The sequence below is a fragment of the Sinocyclocheilus grahami genome, unplaced genomic scaffold (assembly GCF_001515645.1).
Source record: "Sinocyclocheilus grahami isolate Dianchi unplaced genomic scaffold, SAMN03320097.WGS_v1.1 scaffold761.1, whole genome shotgun sequence".
Taxonomy (NCBI): Eukaryota; Metazoa; Chordata; class Actinopteri; order Cypriniformes; family Cyprinidae; genus Sinocyclocheilus; species Sinocyclocheilus grahami.
In genome coordinates, this window is record NW_015505940.1 from 800757 (window position 1) to 824940 (window position 24184).

General features: G+C 35.3%; 2 protein-coding genes across 5 annotated transcripts in view; both read right to left on the reverse strand.

The window, feature by feature from the left end:
- Window positions 1–1072: 1072 nt before the first annotated feature.
- On the reverse strand, window positions 1073–22101 carry tafa2 (TAFA chemokine like family member 2). Of its 2 annotated transcripts, XR_001605828.1 has the most exons (6): window positions 21829–22101; window positions 9162–9253; window positions 6773–6928; window positions 4523–4647; window positions 2985–3034; window positions 1073–1378 (listed from the first exon to the last, which is right to left on the reverse strand). XR_001605828.1 is itself a non-coding variant. In XM_016245628.1 (5 exons), the coding sequence occupies exons 1-4, from the start codon at window positions 9307–9309 to the stop codon at window positions 3005–3007; spliced, it is 459 nt and encodes a 152-aa protein (XP_016101114.1). In that variant the 5' UTR covers window positions 9310–9347; the 3' UTR covers window positions 1073–1378; window positions 2985–3004. The 2 variants fall into 2 exon arrangements, 1 of the variants encoding a protein (XP_016101114.1); XM_016245628.1 differs by lacking the exon at window positions 21829–22101 and having other exon boundaries at window positions 9162–9347.
- A 1474-nt stretch (window positions 22102–23575) lies between these two features.
- The window catches only part of etv6 (ETS variant transcription factor 6), a 34121-nt gene continuing 33512 nt past the window's right edge, over window positions 23576–24184 (reverse strand). For all 3 annotated transcript variants that reach the window (XM_016245667.1, XM_016245665.1, XM_016245668.1), the window contains one exon: window positions 23576–24036. In XM_016245667.1, coding sequence (XP_016101153.1) covers window positions 23934–24036 — 103 coding nt within the window. In that variant the 3' untranslated portion in view covers window positions 23576–23933. The remainder of the gene's footprint in view (window positions 24037–24184) is intronic.

Below are 24184 nucleotides of genomic sequence, written 5' to 3' on the forward strand. Positions count from 1 at the left end.
TTCTGTAATTCTGTGTAAAGTCTCCTGCAGACAGTAGATCGTCAGAGCATCACCCCAGCTTTCTGGAGCTTGTTGGTGATTTTACAGACACATATTTTAGGGTTCATTTTCAGTGTCATCAGCTGCTGTTGTTTTTCTCAGCTCTAATTGACCTCGCTTTTTTCTTTTAGCATCCAAAGTGCTTGCTTTTCTCTCAGAGTCAGCTTCCTCGTCTTCATGGTTTGTGTGTGTCGTCTTCGAATGCAAGAATGCAGAAGCAATGGATATAACTGATACGACACATTCCCCTGCTTTTAATATCTGAAGAATAAATGCAACAGGACACAACTGAGCACTAACTGAACGTCCAGTTTTGTTTTTAAAATGTTTTTTCTTGGTCATATGAATGTTAAAGGAACATTTCATTGTATCATTTTGAAACATTATGGAAACGTTACTTTTGAGTGTTCTCTGAACATTCCGAAACAAGTGTAACATTTAAAAAACGCTAGATGAACGTCTGACTGAAACGTTTCAGAAATAAAACGTTCAGTGAACGATGTATAAATACTGTCTTATTAAAAACCAGATAACTTTGAATGATTGTTACTTGTCAGAATGCTCTGAGAACATTCCCTGTTCACTGGACATCTGTCCGAACGAATCTTTAAAGTGATTCACTGATTCTCTGATCACACATCAAAACATTCCATTTGATATTTTTGCAAATATTATACGAACGTTATTTTTCTCAAGCGTAGTAACATTTAAAAACATCAGGTGAACGTCCAAATAAAACATTTCAGAAATAAAATGTTCCATGAGCAATGTATAAATAGCATTGTATAAACGAACATAACTGGTTCATTAAAGTTTGTTACTGTTCCTGTCCAAATGAATCATTCGAGTGATTCACTGATTTCATCAAACGTCAGCGGGAACATGAGTTTGCTCTGGTTGTGTGAATGACTGAGGGTCACCTAAGGGTCACCTGAGGGTCATGAAGCTCCGCCCACCTCACCTGGAAAACACCTGGACACTGAGACGCACCAGATTAAGACAATCATGGTTTATTATGAGCCTATGCATCATTTACACACAGACAAAGCATCTGCAGTGCAGAAAAATCCTGCTGGAGTCTTCTTTGATATGATGTCATTCAATATGAGGATATACGAACATTCAGATTAGAGCTTCAAGAAATGCGGGAACAAACTGTTCATCTGTTTTTTCCCCCATTATCCATCTGGATACGGATGAAGTTCATGTTTTGGCGGAGCTCCGTGACCTTCATCGGTCCGGATCCTGATCCGTCAGCTCGATCATGGTTAATAATGAGAAGGTCTGAGCCGCTGATTAATGCGCTGTGAGTTCCCTGCAGATCCTGGGATGAACGGCTCTGAAACGGTTAAAAGCATTATTACAAAAACAACAACAGCAGTTCAACCCTCAAAATAACTAGCAAAACTATTTCTATAATAATTTAACAGTTCTCTGATGTTGGTTAATGATCACATGTAAAATAATATTTAAATTTTTCATTTTTATTTTTTAATTAATAGCAAATGTTTTTTTTTTAAACTTATTTTATAAATTTTTTTTAAATTAATATTTACATTTTTAGCAAGTGCTTGTTTTGTTTTTATTTAATTTAATTTTACATTTTTAAATTAATATTTATGTTTTTAGCAAGTTTTTTTTCTTTCATTATTAAACTTTTTAAATTTTTTTATTTAATTACTATTAAAAATTTTAGCAAGTGTTTTATTTAGTTTTTAATTATTTTAATTTGTAAATTTTTTACTTAATTAAAATGTACATTTTTTGGCAAGTGTTTAATTTTTTTTCTTTACTGTAATCTAAAATATTTTATTTGATTGATTATTGGAGTCCCTGGTGTGTTCAGTACACTCTTATATAAAGCTGCTTTTTGTCTAAATGGTTCCATAAAGAACCGTTAACATCTGAAGAACCTTTCTGTTTCACAAAAGCTTCACAAAAAGAAGGTTCTTCAGAAGCAAATGTTTTTTTTAAAAACTTATTTTATAAATTTTTTTTAAATTAATATTTACATTTTTAGCAAGTGCTTGTTTTGTTTTTATTTAATTTAATTTTACATTTTTAAATTAATATTTATGTTTTTAGCAAGTTTTTTTTCTTTCATTATTAAACTTTTTAAATTTTTTTATTTAATTACTATTAAAAATTTTAGCAAGTGTTTTATTTAGTTTTTAATTATTTTAATTTGTAAATTTTTTACTTAATTAAAATGTACATTTTTTGGCAAGTGTTTAATTTTTTTTCTTTACTGTAATCTAAAATATTTTATTTGATTGATTATTGGAGTCCCTGGTGTGTTCAGTACACTCTTATATAAAGCTGCTTTTTGTCTAAATGGTTCCATAAAGAACCGTTAACATCTGAAGAACATTTCTGTTTCACAAAAGCTTCACAAAAAGAAGGTTCTTCAGATTATAAAACAGTGGGTCTTTAAAGAACCTTTGACTGAATGGTTCTTTGTGGAAGAATTCTTTGTGTTCTTTTCTTTTAAGCACCTTTATTTTTAAGAGTGTAGATGTATCAGGTACAGATTAAATGTAGTTGATTCAGTTTAGTTGAAAACTGAACGTTAATTCAGTGCTGGTAGATTGTGGAGATTAACACATTAATATACACATTATCAGATCAGTCAATGATGACCAAGAGCTCAGGGTTTGGTTAGTTTAGCTGGTTAGTAGATCATAACTACGCCATCTGACGAGATGAATGAACAGCTCTATCAATCACTAACCAGACAGTTTAGAGCTCCTGCTTTCAGTTTAGTGTTACAACAAGACTATAAAGCACATCGTATTTGAGTTTTACATGTGATCAGTGTCAGCAAGATAAACGCGCTGCTGATTCCAAGAAGAAATAAACACAAACACCTGCGTCTAAGGACTTTTCTGGAAGTTTCAAACCCCTGCTTGTGATGATGATGATGATGGTGATGAAGGCCGGCTCACCTGGATCAGGTTTCCAGCGGTCACCAGAGCTGATCCCGGTCTGAGGAGATCTGTGCCGCGCGTAACATAGGAAATGAAAGCAAGAAACGGCATTAGTTTAGTGTTTCATGCAGAAAAGAAAGATATAGGGCTTTTGAGGTTGATATGGTTTATTTTGAATCGATGAAGACCACCACAACGCCGGCCAATCAGGAGAGCCTGCGGATATTTAGGATCAATAATTAGGCTCCAGACAGGTTTGGCGAAGCCGTTTAAATAATTGATAGAAGTTGAACGAGCTCGAGTCGTACAGTCGTCATAACCAGCAGCAGAAGGACATTTGCATTGGGTTTCTATTAAAAGCTTCTAATTAAAGCGCTGGTGATGTTCAAGGGTGTTGCGGTGACACACTAGTCATTAATGGGGCTAAAAGCTTCATCTGCTGGTAACAAATGATCCCAGAGACAGATGGATGACCTTCAACAGCAGAGAGCCGCACAGAAAAAACGTCTTAAGATCATTACGTCATCTTTAACTCACCTTCATGTCGTCCCAAAACCTGTACGAGTTTCATTCTTCTGTTGAAAACAAAACACCATATTCTGAAGAATGTTGGGTGCTGCAAACAGGTGACGGTACCCATTGACTTCCATTGTATTACTATCAGCGACTATTTAGTTACCATCATTCTTCAGAATATCTTCTTTTGTCTTCAGGAGAAAAAAAAAGAAACTCATTCAGGTTTGGTGATGATGATCATTTTCATTTTGGGGCGGACTATCCATTTAATAAACACACATTCCTATCTTTTTGTTGCACATAACAACATTTTTTGTTGTTATGTGACAAAAAATCTGTATTTTTCTGTAATCACTATTTATATGCAAGTTGCAGTAATAATTTCTGGGAAAGTAAAATATCTAAACGTTCTTAAATCAAGATACATTAATACACCAGATATTAAGTCTTGCTTTCTATATCAAGATTAAATGAGTTTTTGCTTAATAAAATCTAAGAAATGATCTTATTCTCCCTTTGAATTACATTTATTTTTCAGACCCCATTAACAGATATTTGTTCGTATTTTAAGCAAAAATGTTCAATTTAGATTTAAAACAAGCCTTAATATCTCAAGTCACTTTGCATCTCAAGAAGTTTTTCAAACATTCCCATTAAATTATAAAAACATTATTTCTGAATGTTCTCTGAACATCCATTAAAAAAAAAAGAGTGAACGTTAAAGGAACATTTCATTTGATCCTTTTGAAACATTATGAGAATGTTACTTTTGAATGTTCTCTGAACTAGTTACATTTAAAAAATGTTAGACGAGCATCCAACTGGAACATTTCATGAATGATTTATTAATAATGTTTTTGTGCTAACACTTTGAGAACATTATCATTATTAAAGACCAGACTGCATATAATGTGTTTATTAATGGTGCTTTAAATCATGCACAAAGCAGCAAAACTCTCTGGAGGTTTGTTAGTCATGGAAGCGCTTGAGATCACGGTATTGTACCATGCTTGTACCGTGTTTTCTGAGGGTCTTCATACCTTTGTGGTCTTGATCTTATTCCCTGTAGCGCAGCTCCATCCTTTGAGATCCGGCAGCACTTTACAGTCCTCTCCATCCAGACACGGATGCATCTGACACCACCACTTCTGCTGGACTATAGAGGCTGAACACACACACACACACACACACACACACACACACACACACAGACAGACAGAGCGCAAGATAAATCAGTGCTTTACCCTCATAACACATTCAAGTCCGTTTTGACCTGGAAGAGATGCATAAAAATGTCTTTTAGTAAGTTTTTAGTAAGGGAACGGAACGTGGCAAATGTATTAAGAGTCTCAAAATACACATCATTTATTTTTTTCAGATTTCCAATAATTTTTTAAGAGATATTAACCATTTAAAATGTTCGGGTCATTTTGACCTGGGTATGTATGGAGCACCATTAGTGTCAAAAATACTTTCTGTTAAATGATCTATGAAGTTATATTAGTGTCAAAATTTTTTGTGAAATATATTTCAGATTGTCCCCATATCTCACACACTTTTAGAACTGAATTTTGTTGATGAACATGAATATGTTTATGAAGCATTAATGCCTAATAATGAAGCGTAAAAAACACATCACTTTTTCGTCTGAAAGTGAAAGTTTATGCAAGTGAAATGAATTTATTTTGAGTTGTATTTAAGTTGTTTTGATGGAAATAAATATGTAGGTTTCATACATTTGGACTGATTTTGAGCAGTTCAGAGGAATTTAATTTTCATTCATTCCAATGGGGTTAATACTGATTCTCAGATTATATGTTTATATAAATTTCATACTAAATTTCATATATATATATATATTGCATCACAGTTTTTTTGTGTGGTTCATGTAAAATTTGAAATAATTTATAAAAAGGGGTGAATGCCGTAATAACATGGTAGCATTCAAAACTTTTTTTCACATTCACTCATCAATGATCAGTTGCTGATCAGATACAGTCTGGTGGTTTGAGTTGATGTCGAATGCATTACGAGGGCTAAACCCGTCAGAACGAGGCGTGATGATGGAGAAAATCATTAGCAGGTTAAGTGCTGATGTGTTTTTGGAGATGACCTGCCGATGGAGGACATTCGAGCCGCGCTTTCATTTGCAGAGAATGTCAGAGACTAAATGTCAGAGAATAGGTCAGACGGCACTCAGGGGCCCGAACACATCCAAACAGATCCGTTACCATTCATTTCACACAGCTAAAGTATTACGGGTGGAACGATTAGAGGCGATTAGAGTTTAATCAGCTTCCTCATTAACGGACAGACATTAAACTCTGCGCTAATGACGCTGACCAGCAAACGAGCGCTGAAGCAGTTCACTTGATAATCAATTCATATCAGCATTATTTGCTTGATTAATTGAATAAAAATATTTTATTTCCAGCATTTTAGTGAAAAGTAAATTATTCCTCATGTTGAGAATTGATAACCAAACGTAAAAACAGAGTTATTTGAGTATCACTGATTATTGTTCTATTATATTTTTTAATTAGATTTTATTTGTATATATTTTCTAACTGTGATTTTAGCTAACGTTTTTTTGTAAAGTAATTTATTCCTTTTTTATTAATTTTAATTAGTTTATGTTATTGTTATAATCTAATATTATTGAGTTATTTTAGTATTCAATTTAAACTAAATGAAAATGAGAAATAAAATAAATTTGATAGTATTTCAGTTAATGTTTATTTTATTTCAAATAACAAAAATATTTTTATTTTATTTTATTTTATTCTAGTTTAGTTTAGTTTTAGCTAACTATAATAACCTTGAGTAAAAATAATTTAAAATACAAACGTTTAAATAAAGGAGCTCAGACCAAACTAATCAATCACACATACAAACTATTTTCACTACATTTTCATTGACAAGTAGTTGCAGTTACTTTAGAACTATCATTCATATATTATAGTAATAATAATGAATTTAATATATTTTATAATAATGAATTTAAAAAGCATTTAAAATCGCTGTGTAGTACAATTTTCACTCATAAATTACAAAGAAATGAGAAGTAATACATTGAATTAAATGAGAAACTTTGAAGCAGAAAGACTCAAATAGTATTTTCTCGTAAAATGCACTCCAATAATCTTCAAAATCATTTTGTACAGTTCAGTCTGAATTTCATACGCAGTTCATGTGGTTCTCGTGATCTCGCTGTAATGTGAGGATTCGTTCATGCTGGATTATAGGACTCGGAGTTTGTAGAATATCTCTGTCCGGTGTGTTTTTAGTACCGTCTACGCATGACGGAGCCGCTCTGGTGGTTCCTGCCACTTGTCCCGGGAAACACGAGCACTTGACGGTCTGCGAACGCTCCTCGATCTTGTTCTTATTGCAGCATCGGTGTAACGCCACCACCTCACACGTTCCCGTCCGCACGTCACGCACCACTGCAACACAACACAACACAACCTTCATCACTTTCACTGAAAACAACAAAAACAAAATACACTTTTTAAATTTTATTTCAGCTAACATTTCTCATTTTCACTTAGTGTAACTTGATGTACTAAAATAACTAAAAGTGGAATACAAATTCATGCAAATTATTAGAAATTATTATCAGAAATATTACATTTTTTAAAATCTATTTGAACATTTTTAGAAACGAATAAAAATGACAAAAAACCCATACACAACAAAACATCTCAGGTTACTTATTTAACAATGGTTCCCTGAGTAGGGAACGAGACACTGCGTCCTCTAGGGGTCGCTATGGGAAACCTAGAGGACGCAGTTCGAAGTTCCCATGAAAGGGAACGTCTCAGGTTACTTATGTAACCACGGTTCCTAATTCAAAATATGAATAAATATGATAATAGTACTACAATGAAACTAAAATAATGCTGGACCGCAATCATCATAATAGACATTAAAAAAAACATTTAAACAATACAAAGTAAAAAAACATAACAAAGAAACAAACAAGTACATAAAATAATAATAATAATAATAAAAATAAACTGAATAAAAACCACATAATGTCAATGATAATAAAATCCCAGACCATTGGGACAAGACCACGGGAACCAGATGAGTCCTCTGCACAATCTGACTTTGCTGCAGCCTAGAATTGAACTGCTGGTCTCGCCTGGCCAGAGGAGAACAGCACACTATCTTGACACACTATTTCCCTTTTTTTAATACTGTAAAGCTGCTTTCACGCAATCTGCATTGTAAAAAAGCGCTATATAAATAACAGTGACTTGACTTGACTAAAATAACACTGGACCACAATCATCATCATAGACATAAAAAAGTACATACATTTGTAAAATTAATAAATAAATATTTAGAAAATAAATTAAATAAAAAATAATAAAATAAAATAGAATAAAATAAACTGAATAAAAACCTCATAATGTCAATGATACTAAAATGGCACTGAATCATCATCATCATCATCATCATCATCATCATAATGATTGATTATTGGACACAGTGAGTGACGAGCTCAGCTAAACTCCATAAACTCTAAACACTTAACTCTTCAGTACTAAAGCTGTATTCATGAAGCCAGCGCTGTGACCGACTGAAGGAGCGCAGGAGGAGGCGCCGCTGAGTCTCGCTCGCTGTCCTTCTAGCCGCTCAATTATTCACACGCTGCGGCGCTCTGCACTTTTAACTGCTGCTGACATTTCTATGAGACGCCTGTGTGTGTGTGAGTGTGTGCATGAGTGTGAGAGTGTGTGTGTGTGTGTGTGTGTGTGTGAGTGTGTGTGAGTGTGTGTGTGTGCAGTAAACAGCTAATTAAGAGTTTGCATAGCAGACTCAGAGCAGACAAGCTTTTCTAATTAAACTGCATCTGCATGAGTTGTACTAGCGAGATCTGCATGGATCGGTGGCGATCGAACAGGAAACAGGAAGTGCACTGCTGTGATTTCCTCTGCTGAACTATGTTTCTAAGCGTCTCTGCTCTGATCACGTGATCAGACGGATGGTGACAAACCAAACCAGGAAATTAAATTAAGATGCATTGACTTGAGAAGCAAAATGACTGAAGATATAAAAGTTTTCTAAAAAAAAAAAAAAAACAACAAAATGAAGTGAGTTAAAGCTTAGAAAAAGAACAAATGTCTGCCGATGGGGTCAGAAATACTTCATTCAAAGGGAAAACAAGATTATTTTTCTGACCTCAATGGCAGATATTTGTTCTTGTTTTACATATAATTTTTATTTTGCTTCTCCAGTAAAATGCAACTTAATAACGTTTAGATGTTTGTGCTGGAAAACAAAACAGAAATACTGAGGAAGAACATCAGTTTTGCAGTGAAATGAAGTCTATGGGTCGACAATCACATGAGACATTAATGAATATCATGTGCGTGAATGTTATCATTAACTAAAACATTTTTGTTCATTGGAATAAAGCTGAAATTAATTAAAATAAAATGAAAAAAATATATACAATAAATTAAAATAAAATAAAAACTATAATAATAAAAGCTAATTAAAAAGTAAAATGTATACATTTATAAACATTTTATATAAAATGTATAAATAAAAATACACTTTATATACATTTTATAAATAATTAATTAGAAAATATGCATAAAAATTATAATAATAAATCTAACAACAGTACAATAGCACTGCTGTGTGTGATTCAGGTTTGAGACCCACCCTGATGTTTCCTGGATTGTGCTGGAGATCCCAGGAGGAGAGCCAGGAGGAGGACCTGAGTGAGAACTTTCTGAAGATCCCTCATGCTCATCCTGCACACAAACACACACACATCAGACACAGAGAACGTCTTCACTGTGGCACCCATCCGCTTCCATTGGATTCATTCAAAGTGAACTTCGTTTGCAGGAAAAATCGCAGGTTTTCTCATTAGACTCATGCAGAAACACATTCGCTCCAAAGCTCAGCCTCGTTAGGCGTCATGTAAACGATCTCACTCACACTGATGGTAATTACTGGCAGCTCGGCGTATCGCTTACACACGGGTTATGAACTGATATTTGCTTTCTATATTCCATTACGGAGGTGCTGGAGATCTGACCATTTTTTTTTTCTGATCGGTATTAGAATTGTGGTTGAGTAATGAGTTTTAGATCATCTGAGACTGACACACACACACACACACACACTCAGGCACACGGACACACACATACTCAGGCACACGCACACACTCAGGCACACACACACACACACACTCTCACTCAGACACTCAGACTCAGACACACACACACACACACACACACACACACACACACTCTCACTCAGACACTCAGACACACACACACACACAGGTTTGTTTTTATGTTTTTTATGGTTTATGGGGACTCTCCATAGGCGTAATGGTTTTTATACTGTACAGACCGTATATTCTATTGCCCTACACCAACCCTACCCCTAAACCTACCCCTCACAGGAGACTTTCTGCTATTTCAGATTTTCAATACACTCCATTCTGTGTGATTTATAAGCGTTTTGAAAAGTGGGGACATGGGGTAATGTCCTGAAAAGTCACCTTCTCCTTGTAATACCTGTCATACCTTTGTCATTATACACAAGACACACACACACACACACACATACACACACACACACACACACACACACAAATATTGAATATTAAAATTAAAATTGATATGGCAATTTATAATGCAAGTTTTATTTCAACAGTTTTTTAAAAAATCTTTCTCTATATATAAATTAATTACATTATTAAATTTAAATGTATGAAATTAATACAAATCAATACATTACTTATAAATCAATAAATCAATATATTACTATAGTAATAACACTATTTAATAATTATTATTTTATTTTACAACAGTTTTCAAAAATATCTTGAATTATGATCTTATAATATTAATTATAATATTAATAAATATTTAAAAATCAACAAATAATCAATCAATAACTATAGTAATAATACTATTTAATCATAATTATTTTATTTTATAAAAATTTTCAAAAATAAGTTAATCTTTATGATCCTATATATATATATATATATATAGTAATAAATATTTAAAAATCAATAATCAATCAATCAATAAATAACTATAGTAATAACACTATTTAATAATAATAATAATAATATTTTATTTTACAACATTAACATTACAACAAGATTAGAAACTCATAAAACTTAAAAAATAAATAAATAATCTTTTGAGTTACGTGTGTAAATATGCTTATGAACATGAGATCTGCCTTACAAAAGTTCCAGATATTTCTGTATTCATTATTGTTATTATTTACTCTTAATCTCTACTTTTCTGTACAACACAAATGTAAATAAGCGGACATGTTGAATTAGACGTATTTATTATCATATATTTAGGTGTTATAAATTCTCAAAGGTGAGAATAGTGTTTCACAAGCTGTTACTACAACATGAATTATATATGAAACACTAAATCTGAGGTCGAAACTAATATTTATGTTCATTTCATACTCATAAACGGCGTGTAATTGCTTTCAAGCGTCTTCATACAGTATCACCTTGGGAATCTGATCGAATGACCTAATAAAAGTCTTTAATTCGAGCGCCGGAGGGGAGAAACGCAGACTTATTTTCTCATTAAGAATCTGTCACGCTTCTAATTGTGTGTTTTATTTTAAAAGCTCTTCATGTTTAATTCAGGCCTTTGTGTTGTACTGCAAACCCTCAGGACATCTGCATAATTTATGCACCGAACAAGAGAACACGCCGTTAAAGTCTGGACTATTGCAAACATTAATAAACTCACACGCATCAGCGGGATGAATTATTAAAATAAGAATCTAGTCTGGTTCAAAACGAGGCTGTCGGCACATGCTCCTTCATCGCTGCTCATTTCCATCGTGCCATTCGTCTTCATTACGTCTGCTGCTAAATAACGTTGTGAGGTCATTACGTTATCACGACGCAAAATTGCGTCACTGCATCAAATTTCAGCAAAAAATATATTTTAATTTATATTTGTTCGTAATATAATCATATAAATGCATAACATAACATTAAACTGTAAACAGCTATTTTTAAATACGTTTTTGAAAACGTACACATTTTAGAACGATTACAATTTAAGTTTTTTTTTATTAGCTAGAAAACAAGTAAAACTACTCTTTCTGAACAGTTATAGTTTTAAAGGAGACATATTATGCCTCTTTTTACAGTATGTAATATAAGTCTCAGGTGTCCCAAGAATGTGTCTGTGAAGTTTGAGCTCAAAATACTCCACAGATCATTTATAATATAATTTTGAAAATGCCTATTTTGAGTGGAAGCAGAAACACGCTGTTTTTCGGGCCTGTGTCTTTAAATGCAAATGAGCTGCTGCTCCCCGCCCCCTTTTCCAGAATAGAGCTGCGCCTTTACAGCTGGTACCTGCTAAAAACATCTGTTTTGGTTCTGATTATCATGTTTATCGTGCTGAAATCATGCGATTTAAACCATATGAGTTTAAACTTCAGCTATAGGGTTTTCTGAGCGCACACATCCGAAGCACACGCACAGAAAGCGGCTGTCCTCGTCTGAGGCTGGGACTCTAAACAGTGTTCTGTGCTCGTCTGCGCAGCCAAACACAGAACAGCTAGCATGCTCTGCTCAAACTTTCTCCATGACATTAGAGCTGGTACACCGTTGTCGCTTGCGAAATCAAAATGAGGCGTCGTGGGTGTAAACTTACAGATTAAGGGGCGGTGATATTATAATGAGATCCTTTTGCCACGTCACCAAGCAAGCGAAATCAGACGCGCTCGTTTTCTCAGACGCTTGCAGAAAAAGGCTTCCCAAAACAAAGTTACTGAGTTAATCTTTTTCACGTTTCCTTGGTTGGTAGATGCACTGGAGACATGATTATAGCTCTTACAACCTGGAAAAGTCAGATCTTCATGATATGTCACCTTTAAGCAGTGTATTAGTAGTTAGTTAGTGTGCTGCACTCTAAGAAAATTCCGTAAAATAGAGCACGATGTTAATATGAAGGAATTTTCTGTATTGATTTTTTTGCATTTTTAATTACGCATTGTATTTTTTGGGTTACAACAGATAATGGATAACGGATGATGTCCTGGAAAATTAAAATTTTTCTAGATATTTTTCTTACAGTGTACCAACTGATCAACAATCGCAAGTACAAGCTACTAACAAAGTGTATCATAAATGAACAATTATTAAATTACCAAATTATTTTATTATTATTAAACAATTGTAAATAGCAGCTAACTTAATTCACGTGATGTGTGTACTACTACGCATCTTTGGTTTTCTCTTTTTGTGTCATTTAATTGGTAAATGTTCCTTTTTATGATTTGAGTCACTTACCAAAAGTTACAGTTGCAAAATAAATTGTAAAAATAGCTACATTTGTTGCTCGGTGCTTTTGGAAGAAAATGTTGCTAGGGTAGTGTGAAAAGTTGCTAAATGTAGCAACAAAATTGCTAAGTTGGCAACACTGGCTTTCTTCAGCCGGAGCCAGTTTAGAAGCACTTCAGAGCCGTTTCAGAGACCCTTCAAAGATGCTTAACGAGCGCCTGCGGTTATTAAAATGCTGTGGGAACATTGTTTTGAAATGCTTCTAAAATGTCATGTGATTGTAACGTTATTTGAAGGTTACAAAAACGTTTCTTGCAACGTTATAATAACTAATATTTCATCAAAAAATTAAATGTAATTTGACTCTTCACTCTTCCTACAATGCAGAAAAAGATCAGAGAGTCAGATCCAGAGCAGAGGAGTTTCTCTAAATGAGGAAGACTACAAAACAAGTCAGATATAAGAGATCTGCACAATGCACATACATCATATTTGATTATCAGGCTTTTATGCCTCATATAGTCTGATACAGTGAGAATATGGAGGAAAAAACAGCTGAGAGACTGAGCAAAACTATGCAATTTGCTGCAGATATTATAATATTGTTGAGATTTCTATGATGAAATTCAGCTGCTTGTGATGTAAATCAATGAGATCTTTATAACAGTATAGCAGATACTGACATATTATGATTTATCAGTCATTGCTCTATATCTCCAATAATGTCTTAGTAAGATGAGATTTATATGATATGATATATGAGATGATATATAGCCTATAATGATTAAAACATTTAATGCAATGCAATGCAGTGATTGAGAGCTGAAGAAATAAAGGCTCCTCCTCAGAAGATGTGAGATGTTCTGGAGGCTTGTGAAGATCATTCCTCCGCTGAGGAACAGTGAAAGTAAAGCTTCTGGAAACAAACGCTCCTCAAAAGATCCTGAGGATCAGATTTGAGACTCTAAAACATGATTGATGGAGAATCAAGTAAAGCTGAGCTGCTTCAGTGCAGTAAGTGTTCATCTGGAGATATTACTGACGTTAACTGAAGTTTCTGAACTCTGACGTGGAGACACGAGGAGAATAAAGCGATCTGAGCGTCATCTCTTCTCTGCGTCTCTCGTTCCAGTGTGATGTTTCAATCAATGTCTGTGAGATTCAGTGTGCCACCAATAGCTCTTCACCTCACACACACTAATCAATGTTTGCCTGTGTAATATGAACGCTCCATTTCTGATCTGCTTTTAATTGCTCTTTTTCTGATGGCAGCATCAATAATGAATACTATGGAGGTCCATTTCCGCCACTGAATAAAACAATAAAAAAGGTAATTGTGACTTTTGTCTCACAATTCTGCCTTTTTTTCTCGCAATTGCAAGTTTACATCTCAGAATTGCATCATATTAACTCGCACTTTTCTGAATTTTCGCAATTGCGAGTTATAAAGTCCAGTTCTAAGGAGAAAAAAAAGACCAATATGTTCTCAGAAATGCAAGTTTATATCTCGCAATTCTGAGAAAAAAAAGTCAGAATTGGCAGTTTATATCTCACAATTGTGACAAATGAAAGCCAAATTGCGAGTTTGTATAAGGCAATTGTGAGATGTTAACTCACAACTGTGAGAAAAAAAGTCAGAATTGTGAGATAAAAAGTCACAATTACCTTTTAAATTTATTTTTATTCAGTGGCGGAAACGGGCTTCCATAGAATATGGTTCAGAAACAAGAGTAGAATGTCAGTAGCAAGTTATTAGAATGTTGTAAGAAACTTTGTAACCTTTAAATAACATTCTAATCATGACAAGAAAAGCGGATATTTTTGTAACTTTTGAATAACACTCTACTTATGACAAGAAAATTCTTGGAATATTAAAAACAATCATTCGAATAGCCTAATGTTATATTTTGGGTGGAAATAAAGTTAGTAAAATGGTTTAGGAAATATTTTTGTAACCTTCAAATAATGTTATAATCACAACAAGACTTTTTTACATTTTAGGAACATCAAAACAATATTCCTACAATGTATTTTTTTTATAACGTACATCTGCAAAGATGTGTCTGATGTGCATCGTCTAGGCAACTGATGCCTTTTCTCAAGATTAAAGAAATGTAAAAAGATATAAATATGTGTGAATGAACATCAGCATGTTATTTGGAAAGAGAGGAATGCGTCACATTCTCCAGTGTTTCATTAGAAAATCAGTGTTTCATCAGTTTATCTACTTTTAAACTTTTTATTCAACGTAGCTTGCCATATCTTTATGATTATTAGTGAAATTTGCTAGTCATTTCTGAGTGAAAAAACTGTCAATCCTACAGCAAATCGTTTCAGTATACAGCAGTAACAGAGAAGCTTTGTTTAATAATACCCTTAAATCATCACAAACCCTTTACAGCTGCTGTTTTGTGTCTCGTCAGCAGCACACTGAGCTGTTAAAGACGTCGTCCCAGCATGCTTTGTGTTTTCATCGCACCTCTGAGAGAAGCTGAACTGAGCTTTAATTCTAACGCACAACGTCTGTTGCCTTCAAATGTCCTTTCTGTTTGGCACAGCACAGATTGTTGTGCACAACCACTTCTTACTGATCTGCTGAGTGGCAGCTATAAAACAAATGCTTATTTCATTACATTTAAAGGTGTTTTCCTTCACGAATCTCTGATGAGATTTAAGGCGCTGTAGTTCCTCCTGTATCTCCTCGCAGCATCAGCACGAACTTGTTTCTCTGACAGAAGTGTGATGAAAGGTGTCAGAAACGCGGGTTATTTTTAGCTTTGTTGTGTGCGCGCTCTCATTGGACGCAGACAGGACAGGAAGCGACGGATGATTATGTAACGCCCTTAATTAGACAATCAAAATCAACGACTTCAGCACACAACCAAAATTATTTTCACTTGCTATGTTTGTCTTGTACTAATGTCTAAACATTCTTAAATAAAGATGCATTTACAGTACTTGAGAAGTATTCAGATATCTTGAAAAAGTATCAGAAATATGTGAAAAATAATTCTAACCCCATTGACAAATATTTTATTTTTTTAAGCTGAATTTTGAGTTCTTAAAAATGTCTTAAATGCCTTTCCTTAAGATGTTGATTTAAGAATATTGAGATATCTCTTCTGGAAAACAAGACTAAAATACTGAGAGCATCCTTTTTTTTTTTGCAGTGCATCATGAAGGATTTATTTTAATCTCTGGAACGAAGCAAGAGGAAATTAAATCAATTATTCATAGTTCATTATTACACTTTTTGTTTTTAAATTTTTTTGACAAGTATATTTTCTAAAGGCAGAAACTTTAGACAAGCACATAAAGCCCATCCGTCACACATTACTAACATGACATCAGCTGAAGAGAAAGCCTGAAAATACATAACTACAGCAGATATGTGACATGAATATTATTCTGCTATATTACCAAATGACAGATGAATTTGTGATGTTTGATTGAACATACGGCCTCAAGCACAGAAGTTATGAGAGTGTCTGTCCTCCCAGGTGACAAATTTGGGTCATAAAAGTATTGTAGGAACATTGTTTTTAAATGTAATCAGATTACGTTTTTTTTAACTAACTAATAAAAAGTAATGCATTACTCTTAAATTTACTATGAAAACATCTGAGTTACTTTTTAAATAAGTAACACAGATTAATTTGTTTATTAATTTCAATTTTGGTGCGAAAGGATCCTTATAGTTGGCAAAAATATAACTTATATAAAGCATTAATTTTAAAAGTAACTTTCTCCAACACTGCTTGCAACATAATAACTAACTAACTTTAAAGGGATAGTTAGGGTTAGGGTCAAGCCATCCTAGCTGTATATGACTTTCTTCTTTCAGACGAATCCAATCAGAGTTATATTTAAAAACATCCTGGCTCTACCAAGCTTTATGATGGCAGTGAATGGGTGTTATTTTTCAATAGTCCAAAAGAAGTCCAATAAAGTGCATGCATCCATAATAAAAAGTGCCTCACGCGGCTCCGGGGGGTGAATAAAGGCCTCCTGTAGCGAATCGATGCGTGTTTGTAAGAAGATATATCCATATTTAAAACTTTATAAACAGAATTTCTAGCTTCTGCTAAATGTCATATGCGCATTCACAACAGAACGGCGTTCCGGCGGATGACGTGTAGGACGTCGGCGTAGCGTCAGCTCCGGCGGAAAGTGATGAAGGCGGAAGCGCAGAGGAGAGACAGCAAAACAAAACACCGGTCACCAATTAGAAGTACAAAACAAGGATTTGTAAAGAAAGAAATGTCAGAGGATTTCGATATAAGCCGAGAGGAAACTGGATTTCCTTTGCTAAACAAACATTGGTTTTTGCAAGACTAGCATATTCTCGCGGGTACGACAGTTAGCGGAAGCTAGAAATTCTGTTTATATAGTTTTAAATATGGATATTTTTCTTACAATAACGCGTCGGTTCGCTACAGGAGGCCTTTATTCACTCCCGGAGCCGCGTGAGGCACTTTTTAGTATGGATGGATGCACTTTATTGGACTTCTTTTGGACTACTAAAAAAATAACACCCATTCACTGCCATTATGAAGCTTGGAAGAGCCAGGACGTTTTTGGAACATTGTTTTTAAATGTAATCAGATTACGTTTTTTTTAACTAACTAATAAAAAGTAATGCATTACTCTTAAATTTACTATGAAAACATCTGAGTTACTTTTTAAATGAGTAACATAGATTAATTTGTTTATTAATTTCAATTTTGGTGCGAAAGGATCCTTATAGTTGGCAAAAATATAACTTACATAAAGCATTAATTTTAAAAGTAACTTTCTCCAACACTGCTTGCAACATAATAACTAACTAACTTTAAAGGGATAGTTAGGGTTAGGGTCAAGCCATCCTAGCTGTATATGACTTTCTTCTTTCAGACGAATCCAATCAGAGTTATATTTAAAAACATCCTGGCTCTACCAAGCTTTATGATGGCAGTGAATGGGTGTTATTTTTCAATAGTCCAAAAGAAGTCCAATAAAGTGCATGCATCCATAATAAAAAGTGCCTCACGCGGCTCCGGGGGGTGAATAAAGGCCTCCTGTAGCGAATCGATGCGTGTTTGTAAGAAGATATATCCATATTTAAAACTTTATAAACAGAATTTCTAGCTTCTGCTAAATGTCATATGCGCATTCACAACAGAACGGCGTTCCGGCGGATGACGTGTAGGACGTCGGCGTAGCGTCAGCTCCGGCGGAAAGTGATGAAGGCGGAAGCGCAGAGGAGAGACAGCAAAACAAAACACCGGTCACCAATTAGAAGTACAAAACAAGGATTTGTAAAGAAAGAAATGTCAGAGGATTTCGATATAAGCCGAGAGGAAACTGGATTTCCTTTGCTAAACAAACATTGGTTTTTGCAAGACTAGCATATTCTCGCGGGTACGACAGTTAGCGGAAGCTAGAAATTCTGTTTATATAGTTTTAAATATGGATATTTTTCTTACAATAACGCGTCGGTTCGCTACAGGAGGCCTTTATTCACTCCCGGAGCCGCGTGAGGCACTTTTTAGTATGGATGGATGCACTTTATTGGACTTCTTTTGGACTACTAAAAAAATAACACCCATTCACTGCCATTATGAAGCTTGGAAGAGCCAGGACGTTTTTGAATATAACTCTGATTGGATTCGTCTGAAGGAAGAAAGGCATAAACAGCTAGGATGGCTTGAGCGTGAGTAAATCATGGGATCGTTTTTGACCCTTTAACTTTATTTCCACCCAAAATATAACATTATTTCAGTGTTTGTTTTTAATATTTTTCCACAGCCGTCCAGCTGAGATCCGCTCACAGAATCATTTCAAAGAGACTCTCTCGTCAGGGTCGAGCTCTCCTCCATCTCAACAGGGCACAATATGTTCAGAGACCAACACCAGTCCAGATTAACGCAGGACTCAAGGTGATGAGGACGGCCAAGAATAGCAGCCAGCCACACATGACTATGAAATCACAGCTAAAACATCTCATGGAGCCTCGTTGAGCTTGTTTGTGTGTCAGATCAGCAGCGTAATAACCAGGGTGAACAGAGAAAACAAGAACTGGAGTCAATGTAATTACAGCGACTCAGCAGTCTATGCATACGCGCCATTACAGTCAGATAACGTCTATTTTTCACGCTCTCGCCGGTTGTATTTTCCCTCATACTAACGGTGTGTCCTGGGAGCTGAACGGTCTCCGGCGGGAGTTATAATCTACGTTAAGTGACAAGCTCATTTGTGATTCGGGATATTGGATTCAAGTGAAATGAGAACGAATGCAAGGCAGGACGAGATTTCGATTGGATGGGCGTGGTTTGCTGTGATTGACAGGTTACTGGAGGGGAGGGGCTATTATTATTGCCACGCCCTCATGTCGCTGCACGCATCATTAGAGATGTTGTTTCAAGGAGAAGAAGGTTGTGTTTTACATTTACGTTCCTGCATTTAGCAGAGGCTTTTATCCAAAGAAGAAGAGCTTAACAATATTCATAATACACAATGCCAGGTTTATCAGACAACTAGTTTAGGATTAGTTTTTGTTTCATGGTGACTTCAATCTGCACTGGAAGACGGGTCATAACCTTTTTCTTGGTAATAACAAGCGCTGCATTCACAGACGGATGAGGGAAACTGCATGTGTGACACTAACCTGTCATTCCAATCTTGAGGTTTAGTGATGCATAAAATATGAGTGCGGCCGTCAAGATGGAGACGTCGATGTGTTTGTGCCTCATTAATGTCATCTGGAATCAAGCAGAGCACATGTGATGTCCTATAAATGAGCAACAGATGAGACATTCACACCCTAAACACCAAAACCACCAATCCATCCCAAAGCAGACGGGGTCGTGACCCCTGAATAACAAACACAAACATATGCACTGCTGCGCAACAATATGAGTATGAATACTGTTTAATAGATCAGTGTTTTTTGGCTTCCTTTTATATGTTTGATTCTAACAACTAGTTTAATCTGGGCCTCTTCAGTCACTTTTGAACTGAGAATGTCACATTTTGAAATTTTAACAATCATAGCTTCATTGGCATGAGATGACACCTGCGGACTTCTGTTGTAGTTGCTATGTAAACACACACACAAAAAAATCATGGAGATGATTTGGATATGTTAAAGGGCTGAAAAATACCAAAAAAATTACACTTGTAGTTTTGGTTATTTAGTTTTATATGTTGTTTTATTGGAAAGCACTTTGGTCAACACGAGTAGTTTTTAAACGTGTTATACACGTTTATAACTTGGTACCTTCAAGATCAAAAAATAACTATGCAAAAAAATTGCTAAATAAAAACTGTATAAATATTGCATAAAATCCCCGTTAAAAAAAATTCTAAATAATAATCCAAAAATATATCACCATTGATTTTCCTAAGGGGAAAAAAAATTCAAGGCTATGGTCACTTTTGACGACAAAAATGAAGATGCCCAGGTTTGAAAACTTTCATATTATATTGATTTTGTTAAAAATCTAAATTCAGAGTCACTGTCCTGATAACGTCAAGCTCTTCATTTACTCCAGTTATCCGGCTCTCAGTAATCCGTTAGTAGTAATTAAGTGTCCATCTACTCAATCAGCGATGAACAGGAGCCATTCAGCCGTCGATTCTTCTTCATTTCTGTAGTTTATCTTCTTCATCCATCGTCCTCCTCTTCATCATCAACAGAAGCTGTGCTTTCTTCTCTTCACGTACATGTTAAGGTAAGTTCCTCTGCCGCTGTGATCGTTCAGAATAAACATTAGGACGATAAACGCTACGTTTTCTTTCTCCAGAAGCATCTGAAGTGTTGCAGGCATGTGTGTTTCTGATGCTGATCAACCACATACGCAACAGGAATGTTCTCACAGTGTTTTTTTTTTAAGTTATAGAAATGTTAGTAACAGTAATAACTATGGAACGTTCTTGCAATGCTATGAATATTTGAAATGCATTCTCATAATGCTGAGAGCAACATTCTCAAAGCATCCTAACAATGGAATTTGAGTTTGATGAAAGTTCTAAGAAATGTTTTTTTGTAACCTTCAAATAACATTCTAGAAATGCAAGAAAACAGTACATTTTAAAAATAAACGTTCAAATGGTGTTATAATTTGGGTAAAAAAATTAAGTTAGTAGAATGTTGTAGGAAACTTGTTTTGTAACCTTGAAATAACAGTAGAATCACAACGAATTTTAGAAACGTTCTCACAATGTTTTTTTCATCTAAATTTGTCACCTAGCTCACTTAGAATCAACTAATATGTAGAAACAGCTACTTATGTATTTGTCACGCTTTGTACACTCTTAAAAATAAAGCTGCTTCACGATGCCAAAGAAGAACCTTTTTTGTCTAAACGGTTCCATTAAGAACCTTCAACATCTGATGAAGAAAGATGCAGAAAACACGGCCATTAGTGACCGCAGAACAATTTCACAGACACAGGAGGAGATTCATCTGGATTCTGAACATATTTACGATAAAGACGGGAAATTATCAAATATCAATGCCATTCCAGAAACTCTAATGAGTGGGACGACTCGTTTTCTAATATCACAATACAAAAAAACATGCAATAAAATTAAATAAATAGCCTATAAATAGCTAAATACCAATCACTAGAATCATCACTTACAAGAAATACCAGAGTATTACCATGATTCTTCGAAAAAAACATGTTATTATCACATATTATCATGTTTCCAAAACACCTATAGGTAGCTACACTATGGTACATTGCGTCAGATGTATCCTGAACAAACACTACTACGATACCGAATGATTAATACTGTATATGGCAGTTAAATAATAAACAAAAATGCCAAACATAAACCAAAACAAACCATATTGTAGGCTACGAGTGTCTAAAACTAAACTGATCGAGCTGTCAATCACCAAATAATCAATAATCCACTTTAAACTGTATTTCTAAACTGTTTCGTGTGTTTGTAGCCTATTCGAGGTTCTGAGTGATTGATAGCCTGCTCACCTGCGCTCGCGACAGATTAAAGACGGAAGAAAGAACGAGCTCGAAACGTTACCTGCGCCGCTCCTGATCAATCCATCCGATCAGCGCGCGATCAGTCCGGCGGGAGTCAGGGTTCCGCTTCCTTTCGGTTCGGTTCTGTTCTGTTCATCAGCGGCGCTTCACATGATTCAGAGCCGAACCGTCCCAGAACTCAACAGACGAGATTATTCCGCGGAACGCTTCCCGCGTCTTCTGTTAGAATAAAATTGTGATGCTTATTATGAGCCGTAAAAGCAGAAGGCAAACAATTCGAGAAAAAAGATGGAGAGAGAAACTGATGCTGCTCTTCCCTGAGCTTCACACACACTGACTGACTGAAATACACACATCTCTCTCTCTCTAACACACACACACACACACACACACACTCTCTCTCTCTCTCTCTCTCACACACACACACACACACACACACACACTCACACACTCTCTCTCTCTCTCTCTCTCACACACACACACACACACACACACACAACTACAATTCATTTACATTACACTCTAAGCCTATACGTTTTACCACCAGAAAAGTCAGATGAACGTAACATTACTGGATTATGTTATTCATACATTCTGAACAAAAATGGCATTGAATGATTAATATATTGTTACGACACTAATAATACACACGTCTAAAAAATAACTAAAGCAAATCATGTTGTGGCACATCAATTAAATGCTAACTGATGGTATAAAACAAAACTAATTTTGCTGTCAGTTATCAAATAGGCTAATCAATCTACAATCCACTCTAAACCGTTTAGCTACAGCCTATTCTTCTATTTTTTTTCTTATTTACACAGAATTTAAAGGAATGTTCCATCCTACAATTCCACTGCAAACATGAGAATGTTACTTCGTGAAGTGCTCTGAACTGTCTAAAAGTTGTAACATTTAACGTTTTAACAGTAACATAACACTGAAACGTTTCACCAAAAAACAAACAAAAAAAAGTTCCACGATGTATAAATAACGTTGTTATGCTAACGTTTTGAGAACATTATTAAGGACCCGATAAATCTAAACGAACGTTCTATTAACGTTACCGGTAACGTTACTACGATGAACGTTACAGAACGTTCCCGGTTTTCTGGGATCACACTACTACCATCTTCATAAATGTCCCAAAACGAGTGAGTTGTATTATCCCTGTTGTTAACACATTTAGCACACGATGATTGTCGGTGTTTATTCTTATATTAACAGAAGTAGGCCTACTCCGTTATTTAGACAAGGCGCAGCAGTATCGTGGATCATCCAAACACCTGAATATGGCAATCATTCCCAATCATGCGATATATTTTCCTGTAAGGCTGTGTCATTACATAGGCTATAGTTAATACTGTTATTGGTTGTTTTCTGATCAGTATCGCTGATTGTTTGATTGATGAATGTGTGCGAGTGTGGCGCTATCATGCGGACGCGCCTGATGCTGGCAGCTAGTGCATTGTAAACAAACCACAAACAACATTAGCTTCAGGCTCGTCCTCAATCCCTTACTGACAAAACCACTAATTAGCCGTTTATTAACATCCTGTTTGTTTTCTTTGTTTGTTTACCATCATGGTGTACACAACGAAGTGTCACTGAATTTTGGGTTTTCATTATCTGTAAGCCATAATCATCAATATTTCAAGAAATAAAGGCTTGAAATATTTCACTCTATGTGTAATGAATCTATATAATATATGGGTTTCACTTTCTGAAATGAGTAACAAAAGATATTGAAATTTTTCATGATATTCTAATTAGTAAACACACCCATGTGTCACTCATTAAAATTTATTATAGAATTGAATCACATTTTCACCAGCATTCTAGTAATCCCACGTTTACACAAATCGCAACAGGTCTTCGTACAATATACTTACCAAAGAGAGAAAAAAGCTGCGCCAACAATTTCTATCTGATTTGAAAAAAGAGCATCATTTGTCATTAAAATGATTGTCACCGTGAAGGTTGCTGAAGTATAAGACTAAAAAACAGCGAGTAGGATGGGCTTCGACAGACAGAGCAGTGCAGTGCAGATCCTCCGTGATCTGGAGGTCACACAGAGGTCAAAGGTCAGACTGACCGACCGAGGCATCTGCGGCTTTAGAAGTTCATGCTGTGGAGCGTCTCGGCTCAGCACTCCTCCTTCACATAGATCTGATCGTCTGTGTCCGACTCCAGGTGCTCCAGACGATCCGTCTGCCCGCTTATGATCTCGTCTGGGGTCTTCATGAACCTGCGGCACACACACACACACATCTCACTCTCACTATCACACACACACACACACACTCTCTGACACACTCACACTATCTCACACACACACACACACACACACACACACACACACACACACTCTCTCACACACTCACACTATCACACAC

Bases quoted from the DNA above. Each gene is read 5' to 3' on its own strand.
- tafa2 (XM_016245628.1), bottom strand. From the start codon at position 9,309: ATGGGTGCCACAGTGAAGACGTTCTCTGTGTCTGATGTGTGTGTGTTT. The intron at 4,648-6,772 runs GTACTAAAAACA...GTGTGTGTTCAG, and splicing joins GGCTCCGTCATGCGTAGACG to CCTCTATAGTCCAGCAGAAG. The intron at 3,035-4,522 runs GTATGAAGACCC...CGCGCGGCACAG, and splicing joins ATAAGATCAAGACCACAAAG to ATCTCCTCAGACCGGGATCA.